The sequence below is a fragment of the Lutjanus erythropterus genome, chromosome 10 (genome assembly GCF_056507025.1).
Source record: "Lutjanus erythropterus isolate fLutEry1 chromosome 10, fLutEry1.hap2, whole genome shotgun sequence".
In the NCBI taxonomy this organism is placed as follows: domain Eukaryota; kingdom Metazoa; phylum Chordata; class Actinopteri; order Lutjaniformes; family Lutjanidae; genus Lutjanus; species Lutjanus erythropterus.
This window is the reverse complement of record NC_139326.1, coordinates 21,503,187-21,517,624: the sequence shown is the minus strand read 5'-3', so window position 1 is coordinate 21,517,624 and position 14,438 is coordinate 21,503,187. Positions and strand designations below refer to the sequence as shown.

General features: G+C 38.1%; 2 protein-coding genes across 2 annotated transcripts; one reads left to right on the top strand and one right to left on the bottom strand.

Annotated features, from left to right (window-relative positions):
- Positions 1-1,204: 1,204 nt before the first annotated feature.
- Positions 1,205-6,061, top strand: znf367 (zinc finger protein 367). Its single transcript, XM_084728683.1, has 5 exons — positions 1,205-1,775; positions 3,216-3,366; positions 3,736-3,855; positions 4,408-4,546; positions 5,031-6,061. The coding sequence occupies exons 1-5, from the start codon at positions 1,497-1,499 to the stop codon at positions 5,290-5,292; spliced, it is 951 nt and encodes a 316-aa protein (XP_084584809.1). The 5' UTR covers positions 1,205-1,496; the 3' UTR covers positions 5,293-6,061.
- A 1,043-nt stretch (positions 6,062-7,104) lies between these two features.
- Positions 7,105-14,039, bottom strand: slc35d2 (solute carrier family 35 member D2). The gene is made up of 12 exons (XM_084728675.1): positions 13,280-14,039; positions 13,120-13,153; positions 12,956-13,042; positions 12,798-12,865; positions 12,636-12,707; positions 12,341-12,409; positions 11,833-11,935; positions 11,375-11,467; positions 11,202-11,269; positions 11,006-11,084; positions 9,983-10,065; positions 7,105-7,965 (listed from the first exon to the last, which is right to left on the bottom strand). Exons 1-12 carry the CDS (start codon positions 13,405-13,407, stop codon positions 7,845-7,847), a joined length of 1,005 nt encoding a protein of 334 aa, XP_084584801.1. The 5' UTR covers positions 13,408-14,039; the 3' UTR covers positions 7,105-7,844.
- Positions 14,040-14,438: the final 399 nt, after the last annotated feature.

The following is a 14,438-nucleotide window of genomic DNA, read 5'->3' as shown; positions in this document are numbered from 1 at the left end:
ACACGAGGTTATAAATGTCAATTACACACAGACTTAAGCACCCAATCACAATGGAAAGGATCACTGCTGTAAAGATAAAGTTCCCATTAAATGCAAAGATCTCTCGCCTATATTTGCTTACAAGACAATGTATAACATTAAGTATGGAGAGCAAATAATATAACATAAATCATTTAACATCAAAAATAGCACCAGTGCATTTAAATTCACCACAGACCACAGGGCTACAGTGTGTATAGCTATGATGTGGATGGTGTGCATTTGACAGTAAGTTCTCCTTTTAGCACATTAGACCAGGGACACTACGTTTCAAAGACACATGCATTACAGTGCAGTAGGATACATTTGGATTACCCTTTCTTCTCTTTTTTGTCGTCTTTTTTCTGGGTAAAGAGACACAGACACAGGCTGACAGAAATGGCTTCTGAAACTGAAACTATTCATAGGACACAATTATTGCATACTTTGTTTCAGTTATTTATATGGCCAAGTTTTCTGAACTGTTTTTTCTACATTAAATTTAAACTCACAATATAATATCTCAAATAATGCCACTGGACCAAAAAGTAACAATTCATGTCATCACAAATTTATGTATATTTTCTGTTTTGACAGATATCTGCTGACAAACAAAGACATATTGACCGTTTAGTTTATAGTTAAGGTTATACCCTGTTTTTTTCCTAATTTACACCAATTTAACACAAATTTTCAAAGAACCCTTAGTTTCTATTTCATTTTCTCTCGCACAGTACACCCTTTGTTCAACTATTTCCGCCCTGGATGATTACGTAACTTTGGCGCCTCTGAGCCACCGCTTCTTTTCCCTTTAAATCGACCAAAAATGTAATAACATAAACAGACTTCTCCTCAGCGCGGGAAAGAGCCATCTGCACGGCCGCGATGTAAAATTAACCGCCCTTCACTCTCATTGGCTTCTACGTGGCCAAACGTGCGCTCCGCTCGTCTTCATTGGCCAATGTTGATGTCAGCGAGCAAGGGCGCGCGTCCAGTGTTTAAATCTCATTGGTCAAAACCGGCTGAACCAATCATCGAGCACGTAGCGTCATGTCTTCCTCCTATTGGCCCATGCTGGGTGGCTCTGTGTGGCTGCTGCCATTGGTTACCTCTGACATGTGGGATGGGATCCCTGCAGCTGATTGGTTGAGGAACTGCTCAGGCGCGATTTTGCAACGCGGGACAACGTTTCTGTGGGCGCACACAGGTCAGTTCAGACGACCCGCTGCGACAAGAAGGAAACTTACCATCATCTTCATATCTGACTGTCTTTTTGTGGATACTTTGTAGCGAAAGAGGGACCCGATATTTTTCGCTGTTCCTCTTTGGAAATGAAGGACATATTCACTCCAGACTGAAAAGGCGCACCATTTATAACTTTTACGCGTTGATTGTTAATAATAATTAATTTGAGTTAGAACTTTTACCGTTTTTTTGCATCATTTTGCGACTACCACCGAAGTTTTGACATCCATACAATGGCCGAAAACAAGCACCCGCACGTTATTTTCTGCAACGACTCGCCCAAAAGAGTTCTGGTGTCCGTCATCAAGACCACCCCGATCAAACCCAGGAAAGCGGAGGCTCTGACGCCCACAAGCCCCGGGTTCAGCGACTTCATGGTCTACCCGTGGAAATGGGGGGAGAACGCCCACAATGTGACTCTGAGCCCGGGCTCAGTGAGCGGGGCTTCGTCGCCTACCGGGACCCAGACGGCCAGAGAGGCGGACACAGCTCCTTCACCTGACCAGATCAAGGTATGTTCACATTATATTGACGTTTACAGTCTTGTTACTGAGTACAACGTGACAGATGTTGCACAGTCTAGAGGACGCTATAGTTATTATTGTATAGTCTGAGGCAGTTGACAACATATTAATGCACAAATAAGCAACATGTATTAGTTATAACAACTTTTAAACTGTGTAACTGCTTATAATGACACCAGTTTCAGAGTAAAAGAGATGATACTGTCAGAAACTGGTATTATTAAAGACACAAACTATTCCAAACTGAGCCGTTTTGGACGATTAACACAGAGTTTAACTGTTATAATGCTACAATATGGCCGATATGAAGAGTCATTTAAAAAAACGCCCGCGCATTAGGGTGTGACATGGTGGATTTTAAACCCCAGTTACTTCCTGATTCTGCAGCAGCTGCTCATACATGACGTGTAGTCGCGCGCCAAAAATGTAACCGGATGTGAATGAATTATAATGGACAAACGTGCGTCCTGCTACAATGTAACACGTGAGCTCGGCGGAAGACATTACGATTGATATAATGTTGCATTGTGTGTAATACAAACCACTACTATGGTCTACTGAATATTTCTGTATAATAACATCCTTGTGCATATAGAAGTAGTATTAACAACATTGCTGAAGTTTATTTATTATTAGTTATTTAAATGTTGCTCTCTGAACTTGACTGATAAACTTGACTGTAAATTAGATAATAGAAGTATGGAAAACTTTTGTGCTGTGCTAAGGATGCACCCAAATCTGTATGAGTTACTTGGGAAAGCAGAGAGCAGATATTTCTTCCACCTTATAAATCTAACACAGTAACTTTAAGAGTACTGCACTTTACTTTTATCTCGGTACATTTTGCACAATTACTCATAATAGTAATAACAAATGATAACAAATGTATAATATTCTAGTCCTGTGAACTGTAAGATCTACCTTAACATTATCAAGAAACATGAAAGAACATGAAACATGATGTAGATGAAAAATACATTATGAGGGAGTGTATACATATATATATATATATATATATATATACATATATATATATATATATATATATATATATATATATATATGTATATATATATATATACACACACACACACACACACACACACACACATATATATACATACATATACATATATACATATATATATATATATATATATATATATATATATATATATATATATATACATATATATATGTATATATATATATATATATATATATATATATATATATATATATATATATATATATATATCCTGCCTTCTATCCAAATACAGACACAGATAATTGGTTGAACAGATACAAGTAAAGACGGTGTCTGAGGATTTCTCCTATCTACCAAATATGGCTGCAGTTCAACAAGACAACAAGTGTTAAGGCTGTTACTTTGGCTAAGGCAAAAATTTGGTGTGCTCTTGCTGTCAGGACGGCATCCGCAGAGGACGTCCACGGGCTGACACTGTCCGGGAGCTCATAAGTGAGGGGGAAACTTCATCCAGCCGTATTCGCTGCAACATCTGCAACCGAGTGTTTCCCAGAGAGAAGTCTCTACAGGCTCATAAGAGGACACACACAGGTGAGAACAACAGGGAGGCGGCTGTAGTGAATATTAATTACTATCAAAAAGACAGGTGTCCTGAGAAAAGGTGGATGTACTGTGATTGCCCTTTCCTGCAGTATTAGAAGCAGGGAAGGTCATGTAAACACCTGTCACACCAGATGTAACAGCAACATGCTGGACAGGAACGGGCCGAGCTCTGCTTGAGTTGTGAAAGCATAAAACAACTGACCTTCAGTACCTGTTTTGAATTTGATGGCTATGGTGTTCACATCTGAAAGTAGTGTACTGTGTATGTGTATCATATGAGTAGCACTGTGTAATAACAACTGAATTGTTAAACAATCACAATACTGTTGCCTGAACAATAGCTGTATTTCCCCTCAGGAGAGAGGCCATATCTGTGTGATTACCCGAACTGTGGGAAGGCATTTGTCCAGAGTGGTCAGCTGAAGACGCACCAGCGGCTGCACACTGGGGAAAAACCCTTTGTCTGCTCAGAGAAAGGTGGGTTTGTAATGTGGATTTCAGAAAAGACCACCCTATTAAGCTAAACAGGGTGTTATTGAAGTGATGTTGATCTGGAGGGAAAAAAGTTTTTTTTTTTTTTTTTTTTGCCACTTTTTGGTACTTTGGGTACTTTCCAGTGGCATGAAATGTTGGTGCTCAGTTAGTGTGACTGACTGGAGCTCTTAACTTGAGTTCTATTTGAAGGATTTGGAAAGTACCCAATAAACAAAAACCTGACAGTATACAACTATCTGTTGTGATATAAATGTACAAGCTGAAAATCCCCACCCGGGTTCAATAACATGGTTAACAATGACAACAACAGCGACAGCAATAAGATTTATAAGACAGTTTCTGTGGGTCTCAAGTTAAATTTAAGGATTTTGAGACCATTATGAATGCAATTTCTGATCTATTTCATGTTCAGAAAACCTGCAACAAAGTAAACTACCAAAGGTCATGTTTTACACATCTTAACTATTCTAATCACAGAAAACGCAGCCTTTAATGCCTTACTGAATTTATTCATACCTGTTGCTTTCTCTGCAGGATGTGGCAATCGGTTCACACATGCCAACCGTCACTGTCCCAAGCATCCTTTCTCCCGCCTGAAGAGAGAAGAACCAAAGGAGGGCCTGGGGAAGGCCCAGTCTGTGGATAACAAGGCTGTGGCAGAGTGGCTGGCAAAGTAAGTGAATACCTAACTGTGTTTTTGTATCACGAACCAGTTTTCCACAGTACAACTTAAATACAATAGTGGAAAAAGTACTCAAATCTTTTACTCAGGTAAAAGTAGCAAAATACTCTATAACAAATAAAAGTCCTGTCCAAAAGTCCAAATTAGTCCGGCTAATAATGGTGAGGCTAATTTTAAGAATTTTATATACTAGCTTGGGTACATAATAAAATATCATAATACACATCTATTTTTTTAAGTAGTAACAATCTACACCTGCAAAGTAACTAGTAACTCATATATTTAAATAAATCCAGTGAAATAAAAGTACAATATTGGCTTCCAAAATGTAGTATTGTAGAAGTATACTTTTATATAAAATGGAAATACTTCAAGTACAAGTACATCTAAACTAGACTTAATCACAGTGCTTGTATTGTGCATTTACATATTCTGTTTGCACTGCATGTTAAAATACTGTTTTCTGTCCTTGCAGGTACTGGCAAACCCGTGAGCAGCGTGCCCCAACAACAACCAAGGTGAAGCCTCAGGGCAAGGCCAGAGCAGAGGATCAGGAGCAGCAGGATCCCATGGAGTTCCTCCAGTCTGATGAAGAGAAAGGAGAAGAGGAAGAGGCCATGGAGGAGGAGAAGGGCAGCCAGGGAGGAGGTGCCGCCAAGCGCCGCCTCCAGGAGCAACGAGAGCGTCTCCACGGCGCTCTTGCGCTCATTGAGCTGGCCAACAACCTGTCTGCCTGAACATCCACCCACCCCCTGATCCTGGACTCCCATTCCCTGTCCCCTCATACCTCTATTCCCAACCGCCTTCCTGCATTACGTGCTGTAGCTAGAAGTTGTTCATAAATCCAGATCAATGACTAGTTTAGTTTATTCGATCGAGTTGTAAACTTTGAGAAAGAGCTGAATTGGCCGGAGATCAGTATTATGCACAAGCGTCATCTATTCCCACCCCCCTCACAGCAGCAGGAAGGCACAAGCTAAAGCACCTTATTCTGCTTCCATTTTATCCCTTTTAGGCTGCTATAATTGTAGATTTGACAATATGAAGAATGTTGTTCTTTCCTGTCTTCTAAAGGCAAAGAAAGAGTACCTATTATTGTTTTAATTTGTTTTGTTTGCACTTTGACGGTAACGAGTTTTTTAAGTGTGTTGTGAGTGTAACAGAGTGTGTATGATTGATGTATATATGGATTAAGCTCAGATGGACAGAATGATACAGGGTGTGGTCAAACATAGGAAGTTGCATTCCGACTGTCAGTTGGTCTCTCATGCTCCCAGGTTTCATCTCCAGCATCGTAAGCGCAATTTCACCACCACTGATGACAACAGTGGTGGTAGAAATGGACTGAGAAAGGATCTTAATACAGCACTCTCCAAGAAGTGTGCACAAGTGGACAAAAAGAAGACGAAAACAAGTCAGGGGAGCTGGATCAGTCTGGCATGTAACATGGTCATTTTTTATATGCGAATGAGAGGTGATCATTGCAAGCCTAATCCAGAGGTCTGGTTAGGCACAAGACTTTTAAACAACCCAAACTTTTGACAGCTTTTCTCATAATACACACAAATATATCTGCATGATATTACAAGAGGCACACAGGAAAAGTCCATCTCTTGCCGACTATGCTGCCTTCTGGATTTAGTAAAATATTACAGCTAACTAGGGGTGTCACTATTCAATTTGAATTTCAATTTTATGACTAAGATTTAATTTTGTGATTTGAAGTAGTCTTAAATTTTTTCTGTTGGGGGGCCACAACTGACAGCCCCAGGCCCCACTATAGAGAGTCATGGTCTATATGGTATCAAGCATGATGTGACAGCCAGTAAGCTACGCTCTGTCATCTCTGAAGCATGTTTGCCGGACGCCGCAAATAGGTGGGGTTTGGAAAGAAAAAAAATAGTTGGAGAATTGCAGATTCTGCCTTTGGTTTCAGAAGCTCATTCTGAATGATTTTCAATTTAATATTGTAATTGTGACACCCCTACAACTTACTGGTATTTTACAAGACATAAAAGGGTCCAGATGACCCTTTAGGATGTGCCATATTTCCATTTTTACAGTCACTTTCCTCATAGATACAAGAAACACGTAAAACCTGCAGGCATGAAGTTTTCCAACCAGACGGGAGATTTTTTTTTTTTTAAACAATGGAGGATGTCGGTCACCTTTTATATTAAAAGGGGGCAGACCAGTTATGATACGGGCATAGCATCATAGTAGTGTGTGATGCATCATCTCACTTCAAAGGTTAAATTATGTCATATTTATTTTTTCATGTTTTTATTAACATTTTGTTCAACTGTTTTAGAGCCCTGGACGAAATATTCTGGCATCAAGTTTAAAAAAACAAACAAACATTAAATCCATTTAGAATATGTCACATAAATTTATACATGCTATTGATTTTGATTAAGCACTTACACCCCTTACTTTAAGTCTTGGATTAAGCTTGCAATGCACTGAAGATTAAATATGTCGTACGTGTGCAGGAAAACGGCACGTGTTTTAAACTGATTTGTGTAGTGCTGGTTGTTTTTTTCTCTCTCTTTTTGTTTTTTTGTTTTTTTTTCTTTTATAACAACACTACATCCTTCAACACTGTATAAAGCCTCTCATAACTGCCCTGCCTCTGGTTGTTTTGGTGAAACCTGCACCAACAACCTGTCACTCTGTCACTCTAGCTGTGATGTCTGAAGCTGTTTGATTTACAAATTACCCTCGTGTGGAGTTGTGGTGAAACTGGAAGGCAAGTGAATTGTTGATAATCAGAACACCAAATGATTTATTGTACCCAATTATAGTATATTTTGAAGCATTTCTAACCCGTTTAGTCTATTTTGTGGTTTGAGAAGAGTATGGCATTTAATATATACACATTGTGTTTGTTAGATTGTTGAGTGTGCACAATTTGTGGAGAGCTTTGACGTTGAATTTTAGTTTCAGTTTTCCCCTCTGCTAACATCTTCCCAACAGTTTTCATGTTTGTCACATGCATAGAGCTTGCTTGGTAGACATTTAATTACACATTTCAAAGGTAAGATTTCTCTGACAAGCTGTCCACACTGTTATATAATTGTCTTCAATAAACATTCACTGAACCTGACCCAGAATTTATGTGCACTTGTCTTGATTTAGTAGTGAAATTAAATAGAAACCACCAATTATATATATCCATAAAAATCAATTCATTTATTTTAAATGAATTAAGTGTAAAAGCAATACCATGCTCCAATATGGAGCAGAACAACACCACCAAGTGGTGAAAATTAAAATATTGTCCATTTTGTTAGAACTTCCTTGCTGAATCTTCTGTAATGTGAATCCTCAGCTCTTGTGCTCCCTCTGTGTTACTTGCAGATGATTTGGTGTTAAAGGTGAGATACGAGTACGCTAGTCCACCTGACATGCTGCAAAGCAAAAGATTAAAAAAAAAAAAAAGAATTGTTAGGTGGTGGAAAGTAAATGTTGCTACTGCTCAGCTGTTAGACAGTAAGTTTTAGTTCACATATGCCAAGATTAGCAAGAGCGCCTTTTTCCACCCATGCAACATAGCCAAAATGAGGTGTGTGGTGTCCACGTTGGATGCAGACACTTTTGTTTCATTCTGACTTGATTACTGTAATGTTTCGTCATCTGTTCTGCAGTGTGCTAGCACACATCTAGAATCTTAAAGGAGAAATCTGTGATTCTGTAATAAATCATAAAATTACCATCATATGCCATCAGAGACCAAGGAAATATGCAAAGTTGAAATATTCACATCTCTGACAACAATGCTACAGCCGCTGTGTTCTCCCTGGAAATTTTTACTCCAGACTGTAATTTGTAGTATTATATATTTGTCCATTTCACATTAATTATAGGTCAAATTAATGCCAAAAGTTTGCAGAATGAGAAAGTGTCTGTTTATGAGTCGTAAGAAATCATTATTAATCGTGTAGAAGGAGTAAATGTTTATAACAGTTAAATTGAACAATTATGCCTGGACTTCAGTGACTGCCTGCTTTCTGCCTGCCAGAGTCTGTATTTTCAGAGTGGGCTTTTGTATTCAGCATAACAGACTTAACTTTACATTGACAGACAACTGACAGTCAAACAGCTGATCAACATACAGTGTAGGACCTGTCATCACTTGCTATTATCAGTTTACAATGCTGCACTCATCTTGTCTGGGGAGGAAGGAGTGGGGCGAAACAATGTGCTTCAACCATAAACTGAATATTAAATAGGATTTCAGCTTATTTAATATACAGTCTTTGGCTCCAATTCACTGTTTGGACTGCATATTGATTTCTGGATGCGCAATTTTTACATATTTCTCCTTTAACAAGAACCAGAAAATTTGATCTTATCACACAGATCTTAGCTTCACTCCATTGCTTCCTGTTCATGTCTGATCAGATTTTAAGGTGCTTCTGATGACTTACAAAATTGTAAATGGGCTCGCTGCATCCTATCTTGCTCATTTTTTTTAAACCTCATGTCCCATCCTGTGCTCTTCACTCTCAGAACTGTGTCCCCAGAGTTAAAAAGAAGTCAGCTGGCTGCAGCCTTTTCCTACCACACCCTCCTCTTCCTTTGGAAAAACCTCCCTGCTGACATCAGACAATCTGACTCCGTTAAAGGCTTCTGAATCCAAACTTAAAACTCATTTGTTCGCCTCAACTTTCAATGAGTGCCTCTTCTTCAATTAGCTCAGGCCTTGCACCTGTTAACATTATCCTTTTGGTGGTTCAGTCTCAGTCTGTCTTTATCTCTCGTGTTTAAATCCATATTTGTCCTGCTGACGAGAATAAAACAGTAACTTTTCTAATAATCGCTCTATTTCACTAACCCTCTGTTTTTGTTTCTGTTCTCACATGCCTCCAAGCTGGTTCTCTTCTATTCCCTTTTGTTGAGCTCTCTGGTGACACAGATTTTATAATATGCATGTATCAGAATTTCTGTTGTCAAAATTTGTATTTAATGTGTATTTGATGTGATTGTACTTATCTGTTTTGTAGGTCCAAAGTCTATTTTATGTCTGTCTATCCTGGGAGAAGGGTTTCATCCAATCTTTTTCCTGTTAAAGGTTTTTTGGGGGGAGTTTTTCTTTATCCAAACTGAGTATCTACAGGACAGAGGGTGTTGTATACTGCGCATGTTTTAAGTCTCCAACAGCAAATTGTGATTTTGATCAAATTTAACTTGACTCTATCTGGAAATTCAGAGCTTGTACTTCCTTGTTTTGCTCTAGACTGGAATGTGGAAATTTAATATCAATCCTGCTCTTATAAAACAAGAAATGTATTAAGCAAAGTTGTGGCCTCATTTGCTTCATCATATCAAACTCCTCTGACAATTTTCAATTGTAGTCAAGTACAGATCATAATAAAAAACAACAGAATAAAAATAAAACTTTAATGGAAAAAAATGATTTCTTACCAAATGCTGAGGCCGAGGAAGTTAGTCCAAGAGAACAGGTAGTCTCCACCCACAAATATGCCAATATAGGCTACTGCAACATTCTTAAGGAAAGTTCAATATTTATGCAAATTAGTGACAATCTTGTTTGGGCAGATAAAAATGTGATAAACACATAGTTCTCCAGAATCTGCAGAAAATCTAGTGCAGAATCTGCGTAGGCCTGGTGATAAGCCATCATAACACAATGAACATGTTCAAACAAACTCCTTGGTGGAGGACGCTGCTTGTGAAACTCAAAATATCAACAAACACCTTACCAGGTATTTATTTATACATGTATGTGTTTGTACATATGTCGAGGTGATAATTGTTGGGAGATGAAGGATTAATGGTCTCACAAATTAGTTTTTAATTTCATTTTATGCCTTTAATGACAGGACAGCTGAAGATATGACAGGAAATGGGGGGAGAGAGTGGGGGAATGACATACAGCAAAGGGCCATGGGCGGGAGTTGAACCCACGGCCGCTGCAGAGGACTCACAGCCTCTGTACATGTGGCGCACACTGAGCTATCCAAGGGCCCCGAATCTTGCATTATAATAGCTGCATGTCCTAAATTTTATGCTGGCTGACTTTTCCAACAAATGTTCACACTTTGTTTTGAACTATATTTGATGAAAACTCAACTTTAAAGGTTCTACTAAAATCTACAAATATCTCATTCAGGCCTTCTTGAGGCAATTTCAGGTTGGTTTAATGTATTGTTTCAGGTAAACAATCTTTGTTACCTGAAATGAAAATAGTCACATTACAAGCAAAAAAAAACCCCAAAACAAAACAAAACAAAAACATTCTGTTAAAATCTGTAGATTTTCATTTTGGATCAGTGCTGAAAACTGTAAAGATCCAGATCCACATGCAGGTTAGACCTTTAAGAATTTTCTATTTAAGGAATTTGGAGCGTTGGGCCACCTTGTTGGAGATATGCAGTGTGTGTGCTCTCTAGTTTAAAAATAGTATTCCTATCAGTGTGCTCTTACCTTTATTGCTCCCACTACTGAGGTAGTAAGTGCTGAGTTATAGTGGTTGCACAGAACTATGGAATACATCAGCACAAACCTGAAAAAACAGAACTGAGTTAACAAGTTAGGCAGGCTGAGGCCATAATGGAAGAATGATTATGGAGGTGTCAAACAGGTGTAACTGAACAGCTTGAACTGAATTATAATGACGCACCCCATGAAGCAGGACACCAGGAAGCAAAAAATAAATGTGACTTTAACCCAGTCCTCAAATGCGGCTGCCTGTGAGGCAAAACAGACAAAGTGGTCAGGCTGGAAGAGCGTAATGTTTTTGGCACAAACACACAGAAAGAGTACACTCGATAACAGCACAGTTACTGTACACACCTTGTGTAGATCTCCAGTGAATGCACTGGCCAAGAGAGTGGGGATGATAATTATTAGTGCGTTGTAAAATAAGACACCATACTTCCCAAGGCCCTTAACAAAAAGAGGAAAATATTACACAAACTGTGACCAAAATTAAACACAAAGATCATTTGTGCAGATATAACTGACAAACCTGATGAGATACTTTTACTTTAGTGACAGCTGTCAGTATCTAAAATTGGCGCTAAAATCACAAGTGTAAAAAATTACGTGGTTGAGAGTAAATTCAGCTGATGTTCTGTATTTTTATATGTCTAGTATGTGTACTATGGTGTGTTCATGATCCTGTTGACTTAAAGGGTGGATGAACAAAGCCAAAGCCACCACCTCTGTTCACAATGCTTACAATGTTCACAATGTTCTTACTTATCCCTTTTACAGTAAAAATCCTGTACAGAATGTGCAGGGAGTGTTACCTCAATGCCAAGTTTCTTCTTTGTGTACACACTGCTGGCGGCAGTAAAGGCATCATTGAGCAGGATGAAAGTATATCCCTCCACATCAAAGGCCAGGTCAGAACTAGAGGAGATGGAAAGATGGAGGGAAAGCACAGGCGTAACTGTTTGAGAGACATGCTTCATTGAAATGTTTATTTTTACATTTTTCTGTCATAAATTTGTAAATGCTTGACTTCAGTCATTAATGAATAATTTAAAAATGTAATTAAGATGTTAAAAAGGTAACCCATGGCCTGTTGATGAACAGAAGCTTGGGAAACTTAAAATTTTGGCCCTGTTTATCAATGGACATGTCTTTTTTTTTTTGTAGTTTTCACTGCGTCTGCCTATGAATGAAGAGATGTTTGGCCATAGTTTCATTGTAACAGTGTAGTTCTAACAGGTGTTTTGTCTACACACTTAACTTCTCAAGTAATTTTTAAACAATTAAAATCGAATTAATTTACTTAAAAAAAAAAAAACATACCTTGCAGCAACCATGGCACCAAGAACTATGGTCACAACACTGTACACAAGGCGTTTTGGAAATGTTTTTCTGGGAAAAAAAAGAAGTACAAACATGCATTTCAAAAACAAGAGCTCTTATCTTATTTTAGTTCTACTGATAAAGTGGCCATAAATCTCTCCATGAGAGAGGGCATAACGTGCATATAGATACATAATGTACAGTACTTTCAGACCAGTTCTGTCATTAGTCAGTTTGTAATTTATAAAGTGCTTCAAAACTCTAACAGTAAAAGACAAACAGAGATATGTCTTACCTTAGTATATATACTTCTAAGATCATTGTCATCAATATGGTGAATTTCCGTAATACTGTAAACATGGGTAAACTGCAAAAAGCGACATGTTTTTTAGGATGAATTAACACTGTGAATTGCAAGGACCAAAATCAGCTGAATTAGATAACACAAAGGCAAAACCTGAGTTTTTTGGTGCTTGCCAGTCCTGTTATATGGTTGCCAATATACAACAAAGGGAGCGGGAAGATCTGTCAGGAGAATAAAGGGTGTAAATATTTGGGGGAAATACTGCAGAGTATGTTTAAGTAATAATTAACTTATATATAAGAAACACTTACTTTTAAGAGAACACCTCTGTCAAAATCTTGGAACTGGATTGTTTTGCTCATTTTGGCAGAATACAGGACAATAAGAGTGGTGATCATCTGAAAGGACCAAAGTGACCGTGACATGAATGAGTGTGACAGACAGGTGGGAAACAGTCTCACCTGAAGAAACTTACCTGGCCAATTCCCAGACACATGTAGGAGGGAAACCTGCCAAAACAAAGCACAAACAGTAACACTGGGAAAGTGTGAGTCCTTACGCGTTATGACAAGTTTCCTCTGTGTGAGCGCTTTCTGGATTGACACCCGGTGAATGAGTCTTTGACAGCTACACACCTGAAGCTCGTCAACACGGTTTTATTCACCACCGTAATAAGAATCGAGCTGGCGGCGTAAAACACAGCAGAGAAGAACTTGAGCTGTCCGGAGTGTTCAGCGGTGTCCTGACAGGCGCTGGAAGACATCTTCAGACACTGTAGAGAGTAAAAAGACACCTGTTGGAGTATTAAAATACTTTCCCTTAGGGCGGAGTAGTTCCTGGTTTTATGGCAGACTGGCCAAAGAGTGTCGAGGAAGGGTCTGAGCAAGAGAACCTGCTGCAGAGCAGGCGGACATCGACCACAATACAGGAAGTCACGTGACAGCAACAGTGGGATACATGTTTTTTTTTTCTCATTAAATTTCAGCAAAGTATAAAGGCCGCATTAAGGAAATACAAGAGTGGGAGGACTGTTTTTTAAAGCTTTTCATTTGGAGAATTACGTCGAAATGTTGAATATAAACGTTCAATATCAGTGCCAGGGGTTTTTATTTTGCATTATGAGGATAAAGTAAAAAAAAAAAAAAAAGTTGAGAATGTGATTGAAATGCTGAGAAGAAAGTTGCAGAATAGTGTCGAATTGGTTTTTCAACTTCGACTTTATTCTCTACGTTTTGATCCTATTCTCAAAATGCAAATCCTCTAATTTATGTTTTCTTTATGTCTGGCACAAATATTCCTCCATAAGTATTAGGATCAAGCATAAGGGAATGAGAGGGTGAGGGTTTTTTGTTTTTCTTTTACATTTTGAGAAAAAAGCCAAAATGCTGAGAATAAAGTCAAAATGTTCTAAATAAAGTCAGACTTTTTGTATTAGTGCCAGGCGTAAAAAAAAAAACATGACAGGAGGTAGATTTTATTTTATTTTATGTTGTGAGAATGTTGTTGGAATGTTGAGAATGAAGTGAAAATGTTGAGAATTTACTCAAAAATAGAAAAAAAAAAGAAAAAAAAAAAGAAATACCACGTCAACAATAAAGTCAAATAACTTTATTTCTGATGTTTTGACCTCATTCTTATTTTTGTGACAACTTTTTATTAGTTTTTATTAGTTTATTAGTTGACAGAACAAACAAACAAAAAAAGAAGTGTACATATACGGATAATATTTTAAAATAATTAAACTAAATTAAACTTGGTGTGACATTTTAGACCAAACATATTGCCAAAGCAAAA

Bases quoted from the DNA above. Each gene is read 5' to 3' on its own strand.
- znf367 (XM_084728683.1), top strand. From the start codon at position 1,497: ATGGCCGAAAACAAGCACCCGCACGTTATTTTCTGCAACGACTCGCCC. The intron at 1,776-3,215 runs GTATGTTCACAT...TCTTGCTGTCAG, and splicing joins CTTCACCTGACCAGATCAAG to GACGGCATCCGCAGAGGACG. The intron at 3,856-4,407 runs GTGGGTTTGTAA...CTTTCTCTGCAG, and splicing joins CTTTGTCTGCTCAGAGAAAG to GATGTGGCAATCGGTTCACA.
- slc35d2 (XM_084728675.1), bottom strand. From the start codon at position 13,407: ATGTCTTCCAGCGCCTGTCAGGACACCGCTGAACACTCCGGACAGCTC. The intron at 11,936-12,340 runs GTATGTTTTTTT...CATCTCCTCTAG, and splicing joins GGTGCCATGGTTGCTGCAAG to TTCTGACCTGGCCTTTGATG. The intron at 11,085-11,201 runs GTGCGTCATTAT...CTGTTTTTTCAG, and splicing joins CTGGTGTCCTGCTTCATGGG to GTTTGTGCTGATGTATTCCA.